This window comes from Halichoeres trimaculatus, unplaced genomic scaffold (genome assembly GCF_033239565.1).
Source record: "Halichoeres trimaculatus isolate MK-OKI-2021-1 unplaced genomic scaffold, fHalTri1.1 fHalTri1_scaffold_14, whole genome shotgun sequence".
Lineage (NCBI taxonomy): Eukaryota > Metazoa > Chordata > Actinopteri > Labriformes > Labridae > Halichoeres > Halichoeres trimaculatus.
This window is the reverse complement of record NW_027437192.1, coordinates 3,794,564-3,815,930: the sequence shown is the minus strand read 5'-3', so window position 1 is coordinate 3,815,930 and position 21,367 is coordinate 3,794,564. Positions and strand designations below refer to the sequence as shown.

The 21,367-nt window shown below is 42.3% G+C and overlaps 1 protein-coding gene across 2 annotated transcripts; it reads right to left on the bottom strand.

Moving 5' to 3' along the window:
* Window positions 1-334: 334 nt before the first annotated feature.
* plekho1a (pleckstrin homology domain containing, family O member 1a) lies at window positions 335-21,163 on the bottom strand. 2 transcript variants are annotated; one of them, XM_074686597.1, is made up of 10 exons: window positions 20,918-21,163; window positions 16,920-17,069; window positions 9,213-9,353; window positions 6,153-6,257; window positions 5,975-6,076; window positions 5,568-5,882; window positions 5,363-5,460; window positions 5,021-5,183; window positions 4,767-4,879; window positions 335-4,467 (listed from the first exon to the last, which is right to left on the bottom strand). In XM_074686597.1, exons 1-10 carry the CDS (start codon window positions 20,942-20,944, stop codon window positions 3,693-3,695), a joined length of 1,989 nt encoding a protein of 662 aa, XP_074542698.1. In that variant the 5' UTR covers window positions 20,945-21,163; the 3' UTR covers window positions 335-3,692. The 2 variants fall into 2 exon arrangements, with proteins under 2 accessions (XP_074542698.1, XP_074542699.1); XM_074686598.1 differs by having other exon boundaries at window positions 335-4,464.
* Window positions 21,164-21,367: the final 204 nt, after the last annotated feature.

The following is a 21,367-nucleotide window of genomic DNA, read 5'->3' as shown; positions in this document are numbered from 1 at the left end:
GTGACCCGAATCAGGAAGTTTTATTTTTGTCCTCCTCTTATGTATTTGTTCAGGAAGCTCTCAGATTCTGGTCACATGATCAAATTATCCAGCTGCATGATTGGCCGACAGCCCGGAGATTTATCAAGCATCAAAAAACACAGACTGTCCCTTTAAACTCCACTAAAACACAAAAACCCCAGTTTAACAAATCTGATGATAAATACATTATTCCATCTTTTTTTTTTTTTTTTTTTTAAATGAGCGCCCCTTCAAAATAAAAGCACAACACTCTAAAGATAATCCTTACAGTCTGGATGAAATAATCTCACTGTGTGTCGGATTCTTTAGCTTATTTTATTCTGCATGTGAAGACGAGGTCTGGATGCTCCATACAAAAAACAAACAGTGTTTTTTTTTGGCTCCATTTACCCACAATGCATTTCTGCTTACAGTAATTCAAACCACATCGTTCAGAAACACCAACATATAAATCTGAGTGAAAGAAAAACAATTGAATATTATAATATAACAAAGTGTTAAACAAAGTCATGGACTCTTTTTTTAAAGTGTATGAAATCTAAAATAAAGAGAAATAAATACATTTCTTCAACATCTTTTTAAAAACATCACAAACAGTACGATGAATCCACAAACAGTGTCAGTGTCGTCCTCTTCAAACTCACTTATCTGAAAGTTTATGACATACGTCAAGTTGTAAAATGTTTAACAGATTATTCACTTATTGGAGATAAAAATGACGAGAAGTGAGGCCACAAAAAGTTTTGAGACTTCAGGAAGAAAATTGTGACGTTACAAAACAAGAGTCCGAATAATCTGGTAATTAAGTTTTTAACCAAACAAGAATAAAATCCTGAGATTATAAGAATTAAGTTTTAATTTGATGTCAGAAAAAAAAAAGTTATTTTCCAGAAATTTTAAATTTTAAAACGCTAGTTTAATATGTGTTAACTTCATCTCACTCTATCTCAAACATCAATGGAGGATTTGGGCCACAGTAAGAAGACGTCAAAAGTCATAATCTTACGGTGTTTAAGTTTTAACTTCTCAAATACAGTTTTAATCCTGTATCACAAAAAAAAAATCTGGTGATATCACTGCTTACATTATATAATTTAAAAACTTTATAATTTTTTGTTTTGTTTCTTAATATTAGGACTGTAATCTCTTAACATGATAACTTAAGTCTCATGATAGTACAACTTTATTCTCTTTGCATTGACAATATGATATCAGGAGATCAGAATTGTTATGTTAGTAGATGAAAGACAAAATATTATAATAAAGGTTTAAGACACAATTTAATTTTGACTTATCTGTTGTGGCTTTGATCTCGTAACTTTAGGAACTTGTAACTGTGCGTTCACACCAAAGGAGGCAAAAGCGGCAAAATATTTTAGCAGCTTTAGCCGCTCGTCACGTGACTGATGTTAAAATAAAATCAGGCTTTAAGTTAGTTAAAAGCATAGCATGAACATAAGGTAAAATCACCATCTAATCAGTCACGGGGAGACTGTTGGATAATAAAAGTAACCTGCACCCCCGGCGTAAACCGCAGATAAAAAAAGTTAGTCTGGAGCCCTGGTGTCATCTCATTCAGATGAAGCAAGAAATGCTAGCATGCTAGGCTAGGCTTTGTCTTTGCCACAGTCTACACTTCGCTTTGCTGTTTTCTTCTATCACTGCACATTTTTTTTCAACTCACCAGAACAACCGACCACCTCCACGACACGAACCCAGTCAACATTTTTTTACTGTTGGTCACGTTAGCCAAAACGGCGGACATTAAAAAGAATAGGATGAGCTAGGAACCAAAGTTACATGTGTTGTTCTTCAGGGCCTGCTCGGTCGAAGGACATCTCTACTCTGATTGGTTGCCACCGTTTGCCGCTGAACTGCGTCAAAGCTAATTAACGTAAAGTTAACCGAGGCTCAACTTCTCATCTGGTGCCGCTTTTGCCGCTCAGGACGCCAGGCTCTCATTGAAAATGGATTAACTTCTGGCGTCTCGCTTTTGCCTCTTTTGGTGAGAACACACAGTAACTTGTAAGACAAAGACTTTGTTCGAATACCCTTGTGAAATCAAAACTTTACTTAGACTTTTATTTCATTTTTAATCTTGTAGAATGACATTTTTTTTTTTTTTACAACATTTTGTCTTTAATCTCTTAACATAATGACTTTTATCTCCCGACATTAAGATTTTAGTCCGGTAACGTCAAGAAATTTTTTTGTAACATCATGAGAATAAAGACTTAACTTCTGTAGCATCACGCTTTTAATCACAGATCATTTCAACATTATTTAGATTTAATTCTCAAAACATTTTGTCTTTAATCTCGTAAAACAACAAGTTTTATTCTGTATCATACAGACTATTTTTGTGTTTCGACTTTCACCGTTTCACCTTTCCATTAGCCCCGTTACACTATGGTGTAACTTTTATTCAAAAAACAAAAACTTTATTTTCATAACATAACAATTTTTATGTTTTGAAATTATGACTTTATTCCTACAACCTTAATTTGATGTTTTTTGTCCTACGGTGGCCCTTTTTGTACAAACATACTTTTGACTTCTGATTTTTCTTTAGCTCATGTTGAAAAAATGAAACGAAAGAAAACAAGAGAAACCAACTTTCATTTTTTGCAGTCTCTCTTTTGCATTTTTTCACACCATCTGGCTTTCAGAGTCGTCTTAGCCCTGTGTCTTTGTGTCTGTGTGTCATTCTGCACAGAGAGGAGGACTGGATTAAAGAGGGGTTAAACATGCGTTAAATCCTGTAACAGCTGATAACAGACCAACAAATAAAGTGTTAAAGAAGACTTTGTAAGGTTATTGCTTTTCCTCTGCTCCCTGATTTTTATTTAGCTTCATGAAACTGAGCGTTTCAAACTGTAGTGCACAAGATTCAAGGAGGGAACTACATCTAACCAAAGAGCAGGAACTGATCCTTTATAAGACTCTAAAACAGAAAGTTCACACAAAAGACCAAACATAGATCAGCAAATCAACCAAATGTGAACTCTTTCAGTGTTCAGAGTTCAGTTAGTGCATCTTTAATCTGAAAATCGACCCCCAAAAACCCTCCCGCCGTGCCCCGCTGTAGGAAACAGAGTGCTCTCAGTGCTTTTAGTGTTCATCAGTTTGAAAAAGTTTCCCCCTTTAGTATAAATTTTGACATCTTTACTCCAGAAAAAAAGTCTCAGAAGACGAGAAATCCGCCTTATTATCTTCAAAAAGCTCTGAGGGAAGACCGTCCGTGAAAAAAGCGACAGTGTTTATCTTCTCTGAGGAAGGAAAACGACAGAAAAGAAGAAAAACGTGCAGCACCATCAGAGACAGAAAGAGACAGACAGAGAGGAGGAGACAGCCTCGCTTTAAAGATGTATTAGTCAAATGAAATGTGACACATCCGTCTCACACACACACACACACACACCGTCTGAGGAATAAAAGCAGAGCAGGAGTGAGTGTTAAAAGACAAGCGCTCGCTGCAGGATTACAGTCATTAAACCTCGGGGGAAGAACTGTATCGCTAGATTTGAAATAATCCGCTCTCTGAGTGTCGGGGTGCGTCCGTCATACCTGGATTAAAAGATGAAAAGATTCCACTTCCTGTCGTCTGTGTGCCAAAAACGATGCTACTCTCGCTGAGAAGATTTAGTGAATTAAAAAAAAGGAAGTCCCGGTTACGGCGTCTCCGACTCGTCTTCATCCTCAGGCGACGTCGGCGATGTGGGCGTGTCGTCCTCGTCCGCAGGTGAGGTCGCCGCTGCTGCTGATGGCGTCATCTTCTCATACGTCCTCCTGCGCTGCCTCCGTAGAGTCTGGCTCTGCAGCTCCTTCACCTCCTGCAGCACCTCCTGTGCCTCCTTCCACGACGATACAGCCTCCTCCAGGAGGCGCTCTGCCTCAGCTCGGCGCTTCTCCACTTCCAGGTCGTTGTCCGACAGCTGCGAGGGAGGCGTGGAGATCTGAGGGGGCGTCAGGTGGTGTTTGTCTGGGGTTTTTGGCTCTGAGGACTCAAAGGATCCGGACAGTCTCGGGGAGCTCTTCTGGCTGGGACACAACGACTCTTTGCCGCTGCTCAGGCGGGGAGAGTCCGTTTCGCTGCCTCGCGGTGACTCTGATCCTTTGACCTCAGGAGGCTTCTGAAGCGGCGAGCTGTCCTCTGTGTTGGAACAGGAAGAACCAGACGATCCTTTGAGCTTTGGCGAACGGATTTTGTCGACACCCTTCGTCCGAGGGGAGTCGTTCAGTCGCGGGGAGTCGTTGAGTCGTGGGGAGTCATGTGCTTTAGCTGCTGGTGAGTGAGATCCTCTGGAGCGAGGTGAGTCGGTCCCTTTGGATCGATTCTTCTTGGCTTTGGATCGAGGGGACTCTCTCCCTCTCAGACGTGGAGAGTCTTTCCCCCGGAGTCGAGGGGAGTCGCTGCTCCTGCTCCTGGGAGATCCGGACGACCTGCTGAGGAGGAGAAAACACATCAGTAAACACTGCCACAAAATCCAGAAACATGTGTCCTGCTACCTAAAACTTTGGAGTCAGAACAACACTTGGACAACAACTCCACAATCCTCAGAGTCAACGAACAACTCCTGATGCCACTTTCCTTCCACATGCGTACGTGGAACGCCAAAACCAGACGAGAAAAGCACACCTCCCTTTCAGGAGCATTTATGAAAAGCTAAGGCAGGGAGAGCATCAGCACAGACCCTGGAGTACAGAACAGAGTGAGCATAAGTGAGAATACATGTGACACCGACCTGGAGTGCGGGGAGTCGGAGCCCCTGAGGTGATGGAGTCGCGGCGACTCAATTCCCTTCAGGTACGGTGAGCTTCCTCCTCGCTCCCTCTCGGCTTTGGCCTTCTGCAGCTCCTGTGGATCACAGCGTTCACTTTGGTTAGTTTACATCCCTTCAGCTGTTCCTGAATGATTACTGCACATGTTAGCCTGTTAGCATGTTAGCTCAGCTGTCTCAAACTGGAGCTCAGTGAAAAGATGAATGATCATGTGAACCTGAAGTCTCATCTCCTCCAGCAGCTCCTGAGCTCTCTGCATCCTCTGGGCGATCAGGCTCTGCAGCTGACCCACCGGCTGCACTGAAGCTCCGCCCCCTGCCTCCTCCTCTGTCGGGTAACGTCGCAGAGCGGAGCGCAACTCGGAGCGAATCATCGCAGGTCTGAAAGGATGAGATGGCATACGAGGTAAGATACCCTGAAACTGCAGTTCCCAGAGTGTCCACTAGAGGCTGTCCCAGCAGTGAGTCAGTCCCCATAGAGCCCCATGTTAAGATCTTCAACTTCACGGAAGAAACAAACATGTTCATAGTGTATTTTCCTGTCAGGTGTGTGTGTGTACCTGGAGGACAGGACTTCATCCATGGAGGCACAGCGACTCCGGCCCTGCATGCTGAACCTCTTCCCTGGCTGGGGCGTCCGAGACTGAGCCTGAAGGACCTGAGAGGTAAGAAAAGAAACCTCGTCTCAGAGTCTTTTCAGTTCTGATGGTCATCTGAGTCAAAACGAAGGAGCAATTTGGTTTTGAACCTCTGACCCGTCTCTACCTGCTGGGTCTTGTGGACCTTGGAGACCTCCAGGTGAGAATGTTTGCCCCAGGATCGCTCACTCCCCCTGGGCAGACTGCTGGTTTTCACCTTGGGCTCCTTGGTGGTCACCCGCAGCTTTGACACATCAGTGTCCGCTCGCTGTCGAACCCCAAACCCCCGAGATCCGATAACTGCCACTTGTCCGCAAGAACCACCTCTCGGCAGGTCCACGTGGAAACCGTTCTCCCAGGAGTCGCCGTCAAACTCCGGACAGAACCCGTCCTCCTCTGCCACCAGGTCGAGGGTCAGCATGCCGTGGGAGGAGGTGGACGCCTGGGGGAAAGCACGGACGTGGTTTTACTCATACACGCTTGATTATAAGAGTAAAACCCAGACACATGGACTAAACGGAGAGGGGTCAGTACCACTGCCATGAGGTGTCCTCGGGTCGGCAGCCGGCGGCCATGAGGGATCTTAGCCCGGTCTCTGGTTGGATGAACCAGCGCACCGTCCTCCTCGATGGTAACCTGACAAATTAGAAACGTTTACCATAATCAGCCTTTAACGCTGGACTTTGTAGTTTTTTTATAAAGTTCATCGTACCTCATCTAAAACCCGGTTCTTGGCTTTGATGATCGCTGCGTTGAGCGCGTTGACCCACGACTCCTTCTCCTCAGGACTCACTGCCAGGAACAGAAGGTTGGGAACCTGGAAGAAGACAAACCATCACATTAGTTCAACATAATTAATCTTTTCTTCGTTTTCGGGAAATAAAGAATAAAGATTTGACTCTCTTTGAAGTCAGAAATTTGGGGTTGGGGTTTTAACTTTGATCTTAAAACTCTAAGAAAAAGAATAATTGTAGGAACAAGAGTCGCTGGATTTTGAAGTTGTTTTTGTTGTTGTTGTTGCTGCTGTTATTGCTCTGGGTTTTGTTGATGTTGCTCTCATTGTGTTTGTTGTTGCTGTTTAGAGTTTTGTTGCTGGTGTTTTTGTGCTTTATGTTTGTTGATAGTGTTGCATTTTTTGTTGCTGTGACTTTTTTTCTCGATGTCGTCACTTTGAACTTTGTTGTTGTATTTGTAGTTTTTTTGTCTGTGTCTGTTGTTCTACTTGTTACAACTAAGATGTTTTTGTTGCTATCTTTGTATTTGTGGTTGTTGATGAAAATGTTGTCGTCGTAATTTTTGGCGTATTTGATTATATATTTGTTGTTGCTGACTAATTGTTGTTTTTTTTGGTTGATGTCCTTTTGTTGATGTTGTTCTTCTCATATTTGTTGTTTTGATGTTGTAGTGTCTGTTGTTTTTTTTGTTGATGTTGTACTTTTCGTTGTTGTGGATGTTGTAGATTGATTGTTGCTGTTTTTGAGCCTGTTAGTATTGTTGTAACTAGGGATGCACTGATCACAATTTTCTGGCCAATCACCGATGTTTAAAAAGCCTTTAGCTTGTTTTTCTTTTATTTGAGACAAAAATTCATGCAAAACAGATCGTTCGACATACTAGTTAAAAATGTAAACACATGAAAAATAATACTAAATCCAAATCTAAGCTTGGCAAGTGAGTTGAGATTTAGATTTAGATTCAACATTTAGATCTTGATTTAACATTTAAATTTAGATTAAGTGTTAAGTTTTAGATTTATGGTTAGATTCAGATTTTTTTTCCATGTGTACAATTTTTTAGCATATAGAACATTCTGCTTTGCATGCAAAAACAAGCTAAATGTGAAAAAAGTGAACTTAATCTTCACAAAATGTGGCCCATTAAACACTGCTTGAAATTTACATTTGGTGCCCCATAATTATGTCGTTGTAGTTTTTGGTTGCTCATAGTGGTGTTGATACAATCACGTGTCTGCAATCACTGAAACATCCCTGTAGTTATGTTTAGCACAGTCAGTGTCGAGTAATAAAGAAATCATTCACGTAGCTCAGATTTGGTGCGGTTGATTCATTTTTGCCGATGTTTCATGGGGCAAAGTTCAGTTTTGGTCTCATCTGACCAGACAACATTCTCCCAGTATTCTACAGGCTTGTCAAGATGCTGTTTAGCAAACTTTAAACCAGCTTCAACATGCCTTTTCTTGAGGAATGGAGTCTTGTGGGCTGAGCGTCCATAGAGGCCATGGTGGTGGAGTGCATTGTCTATTGTTTTCTCTGTAACAATTGTACCTGCTGCCTCCAAGTCTTTCTGGAGCACTTTCAGGGTGGTCCTTGGCTGGTTGAGTCCTCTTCTGACTATCTTTCTGACTCCCTGGTCAGAAATCTTCAAGGAGCTCCTGTGCGTGGCCTGTTGATGGTAAGGTGGTGCTTCTTCCACTTGTGAATAATGGCCCCAACGGTGCTGACTGGAATATTCAGGTGCTTTGATATAAGTCTGTAACCAGTTCCATTCTGATGCTGAGCAACAATCAGGTTGTGAATGTCTTCAGAGAGCTCTTTGCCTTTACCCATCATGAGGTGTGTCGTATTTAACTGCTTGGTGAAAAAAACACCTTTTTTATAGGACCATCAATTTGCTCTAGCCCAGCTGATGTTGGTTTGCACTAATTGGAAGTTCAAGTAATAATTACTGACAGATTTCAGGTGGTATGGTGCATTTCCTTGCCAAAGTATACAGCCTTTCCATGGTGTGTTCAATACTTTTTTCCTGTGTTATCGTACTTAATTCACCATAATCATTATTTATGGACCTGAACGTTGTGATTTCTTTTCATGTGTGGATTATTTGAGTTAATACCAATGTCTGGTAGAAAATTTGTTTGAATTGCAGCTTTGGAAATAAATGTAATGAAAAGAAAGTTGACGCCTTGAATACTTATTTTCCTAAATGTATTTGGTGGGTTTTGGGAGCTGTTAGTGCGACAGTTATGTTTCAGTTTGTGAGTACAGGGATTTTTATCAGACCCATGTTTGTTACTTGACTTTAAACCTTAAAGCTGACTCCATCAGGGATTATATCTTTGAACATCACTGATTTTAATGTTGTGGTTTTCTCTTGTGGACTCGATGAGGACATGCTGCTGCATTAGTGAGAGTTAGTTTTTAATAAATGAAGCAAACTCAGTGTTTGAGCTCTGAGCAGAGCAGGACTGAGGCGGTCTGAGGGATGTGGGAGTGTTTGGACACAGCAGGGATTATTCTGCACTAACTCGTCCTTTGACAGACTAATGGGATTCTGCGGATTAAACCTTTTCAGAGCAGAAAAAAAAAACACCCAACATGGCTCAGCCAATCTTAGTGGAGAAGGGTGAGTGGGCGTGTGGTTTGAACTCTGATCCACCAATTAGGAGGCAGATGTTGGAGTAATTCCACCAATGAGGCTGCAGCGTGAGTCAGGCCGGGCAGAATAATCTCTGAGCTCAGAGGACGGGCACGAGAGACGAGGGTGAAGTAAAGACGGAGACATTTAAGATCTGCTGTGGGAGGGACGGAGGGAGATGTGGTTCATGGTTCCTTTCCATCGCACGCCATGTCGACATTTTGACATGTCACACTCTGCTTTTGAGTCGTTTCTCATTGAGGCTCAATTTTAAGTCTTTAATTAAAGTTTAAAATTCAGAAATCTTCTTGATGGAAGAGAGCCTCATGCTGTGGGCGTAGTTAGTGCAGGTGACCAGCAGGTGAGGAGGCGTGTCTTAGTACGTCATGTTACTCACGTTATTCCCCGGCTGTCTGCAGCGCAGCAGGGTGAACCGACTGTGGTTCTTCTTGCTGCGACTCTTCGCCTTCCTCAGCTCCTCCGATCGCTCGTAATCAGCCAGGTCGAACACTTCCTGCGCCTTCCTCTCATCCTTCACCTGCAGACACGGAGAAAACGCACCTGTAATCTTCATTTCCATCATACACAAGCTATCCACTGCAAAAAAACTGAAATCTTAACAAGTGCTTTTGTGTTATTTTGAGTAAAAAATGTCATATTATACTTTATATGAGCCACATTCAACTTATCAGTCAAGAAAAATGTCTTGTTTTAAGTTATTTAAGACAAAATTGAGGTCTGAATTGCTTGTATCAAGTAAAAGAAATCTGCCTGTGAAAGGTATCAGTTTTTTTTGCAGTGTGCTCTTGATCTATCACGTGACAGCCAATCAGATCGCAGCATCCTGTGAGGTGAGAGGCTCAGAGTGAGGCTCTGTCAGTCACAGAGGATCTCTGGAACCTGAGCCGACAAAAATAATCAGAGTGACACGTCGTCACTCAGGAACAATCTTTGAGATCACAGATGCAGTTTGATGTTATCAGGTTAAAGACACATACACACACACACACACACACACACACAGACACACACACACACACACACACACACACACACACACACAGACACACACACACACACACACACACACACAGACACACACACACACACACACACACACACACACACACACACACACACACACACACACACACACACACACACACACACACCCTAAGGTGCAGTGACATAGTTAGAACACCTGATGCACATCAAACTCAGTGTGTGTGTGTGTGTGTGTGTGTGTGTGTGTGTGTGTGTGTGTGTGTGTGTGTGGGAGCAGAAAGCAGCATCAGTTTGAACTCAGGCTTCATGGCCTCAAACACCAAGGTCTGCCCCTAACTCCGCACCCCCAAAAGGCCCCCGAAGGGCTGGCCAATCAGAATGAAGAGGGTTCTCTTAAAGAGACAGCAGCTTTAAAGAAGTGTTCCAGACAGAGGCTGGAATAAGGGTTTTCAAAAACATCAGGGAGAGAGAAATCAGGATTATTTTTAGCCGTGAATCATGTATGGATACTATGGGAGCACCAGAGGGACAAAATTATAGGTCCCATATTGTGCAAAAATCACTTTATTAAGTCTTTTAGTGAAACTTGTGGGTCTTTGGCTTTCCTCCCAGCCCACAAAATGTGATATTTAATGACAAAACCTGCACTTAGTAGTGCTTGTGAATGTGAAATCCTGACCTAAAACGAGCTGTTTGGATTTTGGGGATTTGCTGATGTCAGCGATTCCCTTTTTTGACCAATCAGGAGCAAGTCTGACCTGATTGGTCCACCGGAGCATATACCCCCAAACCCCCTCCCCGGCCACTCCTTTGCCAAAGTTGAAGAGCCATCACTGCTCTGTTTCGGGCTGTAAACAGCCACATAGTTCCATGCACAAGCTTCCCATCTCAGAAGAAGACAGACTAAGTGTCTAGAGTTCATTAATCAAGGAAATGTTCCAGCTACACTCAGTGAAACTGAGCATGTGTGTGCTAGTCACTTCACGGCCGACTGCTTTTCCAACTTTGGACAGTACAACAGAGGGCTAGCGAATAGACTGGTCCTGAATCCAGGCGCATTACCAACCATCCACCAACAAACCTGGGACCCTGGAAATGTGAGTATTTTAAATGCTGTGTGCTGTGGAGCAGATGTAAGAGCTTTTCCTCAGTGTCCCCCCTGTCTCTGTGTTAGCTTCAGGATGCTAACTTTAGCTGCAGTTAGCCTGTTGTTTTAGCCTGTAATGTTAGAGTAAACGAGCTTCGCTGTTTTCTAAACATTGTGCATTCGGAGCTTGTGGTGCCGCTCTCAGTGACGCTGAAGAGCGGGGCGGTATCAGCGGAGGCTCATTTACATATGAAGGCCACGCCCACTAAATCAGAGCGTTTTGAACAGAGGGGCTATGAGAGCCTGGAAACAATGCTGCTGTGCTTGATTTATTGACTTTTTGGACCAAAACGTGTTACTACCATTTCATGAAGACATCAATGATCCATATTAAACTGCAGAAAAGGAGCAGAGTATGGGACCTTTAACACTTTAGCAGTTTATCTGACTGACCTGATTTGAATGGATAGAGACAGATGTTCCTCCTTTAACTCGTCATGTTTACCTGATTACCTCACAGCATCACACCTGACTGCTCAGAGAGTGAGATGAGGACGTGTTTCTCTGTGAGTTTCTACAGACAGGCGCCCATGAAGCTGCAGTTTAAAGACTCTGAAGAGAGAGCGTTTAAATAAAAAGGTTCAGTTTGAGTCGAGCCGCTCGCTTCGTTTGGTTTCCATGTTTCATTCATCAGAGGCGGTTTCGAGTCGTTCATCTTTAATCCACAGAGATCAGCCGGGGAGACTGAAAAACTCCTGCTCTTAAATACTGACTCCACACTCCAACAATCACAGTTAAATGGTGTAAATATTCAGAGTTAACCTGATTTAATGAGTCTGACTGCTGAGAGGAAACAGCTCCCATCCATCACACGTGACAACACAGTTACTAGAAACACGGACTGTCCCTTTAATCTGAACCCATAACCACTAAAGGTCACACGCACACACGCGCCGATCAATCCAACAGCTGGGAAACCATCCATCACTGTGCGTCTGAATGTGCCTCTACAGCATCAGTGTGTTCACATTAACAAGGTCACAAGGTTCAGCGTGTGTGCGTGTGCGTGTGTGTGTGTGAGAGATTGTGTGACACATAGAAGCGGCTGGTGTTGAACACTTGTCGATATCACACAGCGATGGGCCTGTGTGATCGATCTGAGCCGCACAAACACAGAGACTCTAACCTGCAGACTGTGTTTACCACAGAGCACCACACACGCACACACACACACACACACACACACACACACACACACACACACACACACACACACACACACACACACACACACACACACACACACACACACAGGTCTCCCTCGGGCTGCAGCTGAATTAAAGCGTTCTAGGTCAGCGTTCTGCTGAAATACAGAAACAAGACGGATGATGAAAAGAATCATAATTACATGAAACACACACACACACACACACACACACACACACACACACACACAGCTTTCCATGAGTCATTATTCTGCTTAGTTTGACGTCCACTGACGTAAAATAAGTTTTTATTTCTACCGCTGAATCCGAAAGACGACACGACAGGAAGAAACAAAGAGCCTTTACTAACAGAGGAAGAGGAGGAGGTATTGTGATTTTTAATCTCCATTCTGTCCCTTTGGAGCCCCCGTAGTATCTTCACATGATTTAAAGCTAAACGAAAAACCACTTTTGTCTCTCAGTGGTGTTTTAGGCCCCTGTTTGCACGACAAAGTTAATCCAAAAACACAAAAACGAGGTGGAAAAAAATCTGTGTTTGCACGGAAAACCCTGTAGTAAGCATGCCAGGTCTGTAGGTGGCACTATAACTGTCTTGTCCAGAAGCAGCTTTTGGTAGATCTCCTCTGAAGTAGAGTTGAGGTGATCATCTAGAGTACTGGTGAATACCAAGAGAAAAAATTCACTCTGGAGGTTGTTTTTCAAAACTTTGCATTTTAGATTGGCTAAAACGCGGTTTCCGCGCAAACGAAGAGGCTGAAACACAACAACACTTTTGCTTTTCATTCTTAAACCACTGTTGTGTATACAGCCCCTTGGAAAACGTTTATTCCTGCCTTTGTCTGAAACACTTTGTTTTAGCTGCTGTCTCTTTAAGGCACTGCTCTGGAAACCCCCTTCCTCCTTATTGGCCAGATCTCTGGAGGCTTGTTGGGGGCGGGGCTATGGGCAGACTTTGGTGCTTTTTAAGGGGCCTTGTGTTTACACAGAAGCGGTGTTTCAGCCGACCTAAAATGCAAACTTTTGAAAACGGCCTCCAGAGTAGGATTTTTCTGAAACGCTGCCGACACCAGTGAGCCAGTGTTTTCAGTGGAAACGCCGATGTCACGCTCCGCTCCGTGCGAGCGCATACAACAGGACAACAGTACCGTTGTTACGATAGTCACAGACTACCGTGTTGAGCTTGTGCTACTCAATCTGCTGAATCTGCCAACTGTTTTTAAACAAAATATGCATCTGTTGCTCCACTTTTTATCTTAGTATTCCCCAAAACACCAGATGATCGGCTCAACTCTACTTCAGTGGAGATCTCCCAAAAGCGGCTTCTGGACAAGACAGTTACAGCACCACCTACAGGCCTGGCATGCTTACTACAGCGTTTTCAGTCCCTTAGCGTTTTTACGCATAAATTTAAAACAAAACCAATGAAAATTTCACAACTTTATCTTAGAAATTTACAATTTTCTGGTAAATCTGAGTTTTTATCCTCTGAAGACTTGTTTTCTTGTTACTCTTTGATCTTAGTATTAAATGTTTCAGACTGTCATTAAGTAATATTTCAGCCTCTTCTCTGAAATTCAAGACTTTTTTTATTTCATATATTATCTTTTAACGACCTGTGACTTTTTTTTATCAGTACGATGGTTTGATTCAGACAGTTTGTGTCTTTTAGAGGCAGATCAAATGAAACAGGCTGCCATGACGACATCCTGCACCTGTCCAGGTGAGATGAAAACACTCAATGCTCTGTCTGAACTCTGCAGCTCTGTTTGTTTATGTTTAATATGCTGAGTGTGCATGCTCAGCTAACAGCTGATGATAAACACAGATCTTATTTTAGCTTTTATTCAGGACGAACATAAAACATGAACGTCCTGCAGATCATCCTCTGCATCGTCCTCTTCATCGTCCTGAGTGTGTGTGTGTGTGTCTGAAAGAGAGCACAAAAGTGTGTGTGTGTGTGTGTGTGCAGTCTGACTCAGCGTCCTCTCAGTGAAAACTTACATAACTCTCTCTTATATAAAAATAACTTTCAGCTGCAGACTCACTGCAAACACTCAGACACACCTGCTGCACCTGAACGCATCACAGAGGCATGTCTGTCCTCATCTTCTCACCTGTCCTCTGTGACGCATTCAGGGACCCTCAGACAAAATGAGAGAAAAAGATGAAGATGTGATATAAAAGAGGAGAAGAAGAGGAGATGGAGAGTTTAACACAGACACTGCGTTCGGAGACTCTGCTGCTGTTTTACAGAACATTAACATCTACACAAAATAAACCACAGAAGAAGAATGGAGCACAAGCTTTGAGTTCGATTTTTATCTCTGAGACTGGAGTCTGATCCTAAATTAAGCTCGCTGAGCTCTGAAGATGCTGAGTCATCATTGAAACATCGCTGAGTCAGAGCGAGAGGTCATGTGACCTGTGATGTCACTCTGTCTTTATGAAAAAACTAAATGTCCGGAGAAAGAGAGTGGAGATATATTTAGAGATTTTATTCTGCAGTGTGACCTGAGATACACCAACACACACACACACACACACACACACACACACACACACACACACACACACACACACACACACACACACACACACACACACACACATTATCTAACACACAGAGAAGCCGCTGGCTGAGCAGTCAACACGTGTCGCTGAATCAAAGATCTTCATCTGACACAGCTGAGCCTGCAGCTACACACACACACACACACACACACACACACACACACACACACACACACAAACACACACACACACACACACACACACACACGTTTCTGATTGGTGGAGCTGCATTTTGTGCCCAACCTCAACAGAAACACTGAATCTGAATATTTACTGAGGAGGAGAAGGAAGGAGGAAAGGAAACAAGGGGGGAGAAAAAAACAGGTTTAAGGATGAAAGGAAGGATGGAGGGAAGGAAACAAAGAGAGAAGGATGACAGAATGGAAGAGAAGGAATGTTCAGTGCAGATGGAAAAGAGTGAGAGTAAGGGAGAATGATAAACAGACAAAGCGGAAAAAGAAAAAGCGTTGTATGACGGAAAAAAAAGTTAAAAAAAGAAAGGATAATAAAAATAAGGACGAAAAGAAGCAGAGGAAACAAATGAAAAATGGAAGAATAGAGATAAAGGGTGGATGAAAAAAGAAAAAAGGAATATGAGGGAAGAAAAGATGAAGAAAAAAGAAACAAAAAGGAGGGCTAAGAAAGGGTAAGAAAAGGGAGGAAAAGAAGGAGAGATGATAGATGACAAAAGGGCAGAATGCTCGAGAAAGTAATGAAAGGAAGATCAACTGAAAGGCAAAAGAGAAAGAACAAAATATAAAGAAAGAAAGAAACAAAGAAAAAAGAAATAAAGAAAGAAAGGAGAAATTATAGCGAAATTAAAGAGCAAGAAGGAACAAGAATGAGATAGAAGGGGAGAAAGCAACAATGAGACAAAGAGAAAGAAAAGAAAACAGAGAATAAAAAAGAAACAAAAGGGAAGATACTAAGGATTAAAAAGAAACAAGTGGAGGAATATTATGTCACAAAAAATAAAGAATGATGAAAGAAAAAACTGTTAAATGAAAAATAAAGAAAAAAACAAGAAAGTAACAAAGGGAGGAAAGAGAAAAAAACAAAAACAAAAAGAAAGCAAGAAAGACAGAAGGAAAAGGGAATAAAAGAAATTTTATTAAAAAAAATAGGAAGAATAAAACAGGGAAGAAGGCAGTGAGCAAAAAGAAAGACAAAAGAAAGAAAGAAAGAAAGAAAGAAAGTACCAAATTAACAAAGAAAAAAGGAGAAATAATAAAATTTGAAAAAGCTACAGAAGAATGGGAAAAAAAGAAAAAGAAAAGAAGAAAAAACAAAGATGAGCGAAAAAGAGGAAGAGGAAAAAAGTTACCTCGGAGGAAAGATTGAAAAAAAAAGAAACATGGAAATAATGATAAATTAAATGGAGGAAAAAGGAAAACTAAAGAGCTGAGAAAGAAAGAAAGTAAGAAAGGGAAGACAGGGGAAGTATTAAAAAAAGAAAGCAATAAAGAAACAAAGGGGAAAAAATAATTTAAGTAGATTTATCAGATGAGTTTCTTCTTCATTGCATAAATCTCTGCTGCTTTAATCAGTGAATCTATGAATCAGTGAATCTATGAATCAGTGAATCTGTGAATCTATGACTCAGTGAATCAGGGAATCAGTGAATCACTGTGTTCAGCTGGAATAAAATCTGTATCTGCTCTGACAGCAAACAGCTGCTGACACTCGGCTCAGACTCACAGCCAAAGGACCTGTCAGAAAATACCCACAATCCTCTCTGTCCCGTCCAACACGCTGAAATCACCAGCTGCCTGAAGAGCAGCAAGTCTCTCTCTGAGCTTTCCGTCCAACTCTGCTCTCCTCACCCACCGACCGACCGACCGACATCCTCTGAGGAGGAATAAACAAACTCCAGACGGTGGCAGGAGCAGAGCCTGAAGAGCGACACAACATCACGGCTGAACACAAAGTTCAGAGCGAGCTTCAGGAGGTCTGACGTTATCTGTTACTTCAGCCTGAGCAGCCACAAACTTTGGTGACGAGTCACAAAACTTTCAACGCTTCTCGAGTTATCAGCTGGAGATCTACGAGGATCCTACAAAAGGATAACAACAACCATGATATGTCTGAGGGACTGGGCTTCAAACACCAAGGTTAGCCCTCGGCTCCGCCCCCAGAGGGCTGGCCAATCAGAGAGCAGGGGGATTGTGGAGCAGGGAGCCTTAAAGGGACAGCAGCTAAAACAAACCGCCCTCACCTCTTTGTCGGAGATGTACAGGTGTTCTCCTCTCAGCAGGACGTAGCGGCTCCTCCACAGCTCCCTGAAAATCCCTCGACCACAGAACTTCCTGATCCAACCGGCCTTCTCTGTCTGCTGGACCGGCTGCTGGACCGAGTCCTGAGCGCCCTGAAACACAAGAGACACGCACGGTAAATACGGAACAGACACCTGAAAAATATCCAACATCACTGAACAAACATCAGATAAACGCTCAATAAAAAAAATAATCAAGTGGAGATTCAGAGAGTCTTTTTAAAAACCACAGAAGAAGATAAATGCAGCAGAATGTGAAGATCAAACTCAACACTGAATAAAAATCACACATCTTAAACTCCAGACCTCAGAGCAAGAGAACGTTTGATTCACCGAAACGTTTCAAACCACTCCGACTCTGAGATCATGAAAGACGAGAATAAATCTGAGGAAACGATGAAGGTTAGGGAGATAAAAGAGGAAGGAAACTCAGAGAAGAAGAAGAAGAAGAAAATGAGAGTCAGCCAGCAGCAGACTCATGGAGTCATGATGATGTGGGAGGAAGAAAAAAAGGACAGGGAGGAAGAGGAGGTTGAGTTTGGAGATGTTACAGAGAGGTGAGGAGGAGGAGGAGTGAGTCTGACCTACTTTTACAACACAACAACAGAAATCTGGGAGGAAACACCAACGAAGAAGAGTTCTGCTTCCCCTGCAAACGGCTTTAAAAATGTGTTTTCAGCTCTTAGCGTTACAGGACTTTCTTTTCCAATTCACAAATTCAGGAGGGACGAAAATCAAACAGAGAGAGGTCAACACAAAAACTGCTCCCCCTGGTGGCTGACTGCAGTATAGGTCAAAAACCCTGTCTCCCCAGTCATTCTAGATGAGCTGTGGTTAGGGATGGGAATTGATAAGATTTTTTCAATACCGATGCCCTTATCAATTCTGCTTATCAATCTGATTCTATATCGATTCCCTTATCAATCCTTGTTGTGAATTTTCTTGGTACAAAAAGTAGCTTTACAGGTTTTCTGTGTCAACAACATTTAATTAAGTTTGTACTTTAAGTGAATAAAATGTAATTGGTCCCTGAGTCTGGATATTTCGGGACGTTAATAATTAAAGTAGGCCATCTAGTGTCTCAAAGTGGTAATAGCAATAGTTTAAGTTGTTTGGAAGCTTTCCGTAGTTATGAAGTCAGCCATGAGCCTTTCATTAGCCTGTTAGCTTTTGACATTTGGAATTCTCAGTATTTTTTTTACAAAGAGTTGATGTGATATGTTTCTGTGTATTCTGAAGCTAAAGTTATACTGATATATGCTAACTGTTAGCATATCAATGCGGTTTCCCGTATACATTAGCTTCAAGCTTGCGCTATTTTGTTATTTTGGTAAATAAGGTGATTTATACCATTTTGAATGTACTGAATATGAATCACCTGAGAGAGAGTGATGTACATTTCTTTATGAAGTCAGTTCTTCAGTAAAACTTCAAGCTGAAAATCCTGAGTTAGAGTGTTCTTAGGAAACGTTATCTAACTGCTAAGCTAAGATAGCTGCAGCAGACTCATCGACGTAAGGCTTGGCAGCTCCGGCACAATGTAAATAATTGATAAGGGATTTGTTTAGCACAAAGGCTAATGATATCAATGGATTGAAACATTTCTTATCAGTTCTCAACAGGAACCAGATTTCGATTCCCATCCCTAGCTATGGTCAAACTTTTAAAAATGAATAAGGTATTGCAGATTTTTTTGTGCTGCAATGTGTTAAAGTCCAATTTTTTCCACTATTAGAGGTTAAAAACAGGGTTTTACATCACGGTTACATAGTTTTTTTTTTCAGGAACTGTAATATATGTCAGGAAGGAGAGCCAAGAAACGATTGGACTCTCCAAAGGTTTTCTTGTCACCTGTCTCCTCTCAGATTTTCTCAGGCTCTGGCTTCACAATGGCAGCGCCTATGAGGGGGTATTTTGGCTTCTAAACTGTGCAATAGTAAATTACAGAGCCACGCTGTCCACTCTAGAAACAGTCTGTGGGTCTGACATTTTCTTTTACATAAATTCAGCTTTTTATTCAGGATTCCAAGATCAAAGGCAGAATTCCGTCTTTGATCTCAGAATTCTAGAACCCCCTTTGCTGGTGCCCTCCATTCTTATTCTACTCACTCCTGATTGGTCAACTCTACTTTAACCAATCAGCTCCGGAGAAAATTGTTCTTTTTCAAGTAGTAGAGACTTTCTGAGCCAGGTAAAAGGAAAAATTCAAGTTTTTTCAAGTCTGTCTCTAAGAGGGGGAGAAAAACACTTTTATCATGTTCGTCTGTTGATGTAAGGTCACAAAAGTTTAAGAGGAGGATAACGCTCGACCCTTGAACTGTACAAAACATGGACATAGTCCCCGAAATGTCACATGTTTGTTTCAGATACAGAGTTTTTAAACCCATTGTTGATAGGGGCCATATTAAAAAAAAATTAAACTCAAAGCAGCTTTGTTTAAGTTAGCATGAGGTAAAAAGGTGTGTCTTTCACCTCTTTGACCATATATGGATGTAACAAAATTAACCCCCGTACTGATAGAGAAATAAACAATTCACACTTAATTTTTTTTTTTAATGGGCTGTAAATGTGTTTATTTTCACAAGTTATTTCCTCTTCTTTGAATGGAAGTATATGTGGTTTCTGGTGTTTCTACAGCCAGCCTCTAGAGGGCACCCGAGGAACTGCGTTTTTTAGTGGAACTGCTTTGGCCCAGTGACATTTACAGACTTTTCAGAAGCAAAAATAAAAAGGCATATACAGCACATTCTTATCACTCACGTTTTGGCTACAAAGCGGACACTTAAGCACATATTTTGGGTTCTTAGAAGGACACTCAATTATGCGTTTTGACTTAAGACTGTTTAGGCTTCTGAGGAGGATGCTCTAGCACACATTTTGATTTAAGAGGGCACTTTAGCGTGCATTTTGGCCCCCAAGAGGGTTTTCAACAAGGGTTAGGTGGGGCAACGGCCCCCCTTGTCCCCTTTCTGTGCACACCCCTGCTCTGACTCTTAACTTTCTGAATTTTCTCAGAAATCTTTCTTCAATCCCAGAAAGCCTGCAGTTTCTCTCTGTACAGACTATTTTTGTTTCTGTTTTAGCTGTAATGGTTGAAAATCTTCTTCATAATTAACTCTCACTGCGGGGATTCTTTCCGTCACATTGTCAGACACACTCCTGGAGTTGTTCAGAAAGTTTATATGCTGTTAGTTGTGTCAGATGGAGCCCAGGATTAGACATTGTGTTTGTTGTAGATGAGCGTGAGTTTACACTAAATTCAACAAAACCTGCTTCCAGCACAGACAAGTCGTAAATTTAGCATCATGATGTGGCAAAAAAGAAAACAAAAACAAAAAACAGAGATCTTTGGAACCTCACTCGTGAGTTTAATCTCATTAATGATTGAATTAAACATCAGAATAATTTCTGCATCAACTAACGTACATTAATGATTAAATATTAATGTCTGGCCCTGAATTAAGAGAGCAGGGATGATGTGATCAGAGCTGCTGATTCTGCCTCATTTTTAAAACTTGGATTGTTTTATTTCTTAATGAATATGCAGAGAAATTCTCTGTCCCACCAACAGCACACAGAAAAATGTAACAGTGATTATTCTGCCGTGCACTGATTTGCATAAATGTGCAGACAGCAGCGGGGAGTAGGAATTAAAGAGGAGAGTTAAACATTAATTCCTGTTTTCAGATTTGTGCTGACTTATGGGAATAATAAAAATATGAGGATGATAAAATCTGCAGCTTTTTTTTTTCTAAATGAGAGATTCTCCTTTTCTTCATGACTTCCTTTGATGTTTGACACGCGCACACTCTGAACAATAACCCTCTGTTATGTGAGATAAACACTGTGATGAAGATGAAGATGATGAATGGATGAAGGATGAATGAGTGATGAAGATAAATCCTCTCAGTGTTCTATTAAAACGTGATCTCCGCTCCTACCCGTCTGCTCGGGTTGCTCTTCTTCATCCTCCTCCTCCTCGCTCCGGTCCGGGGGTCCCCGGACGATCACACCGACGGGGAGGAGGTTCAGCCCGGTCCGGGGGGAGATTCAGCCCGGTCCAGGTCTCTCAGTGCCGGGTTGGTCCCGTGTGTCGGTGTCGGTATTTCCCTCAGTCCGCCCGGTGCTTCCTCAGCTCCGCGTCTGTTGTCTGAGGCAGCATCCTCCCGGTGTGTGTGTGTGTGTGTGTGTGTGTGTAGAGGAGGCAGATGCTCTCTCTCGCTTTGAACACTCGTGCACGCGCACTAGCACGCGGACGCGCACGTTAGCCTACATTCCGTTAAAGGAGCCCGACAGCGCCGCCCAGCGGCTCACATATGGAGTCTTCAGACAAGGGAACATTAAATCAAGGGATCAGAGATCGTGACGTGATTGGGGAGTTGAAATGTGAC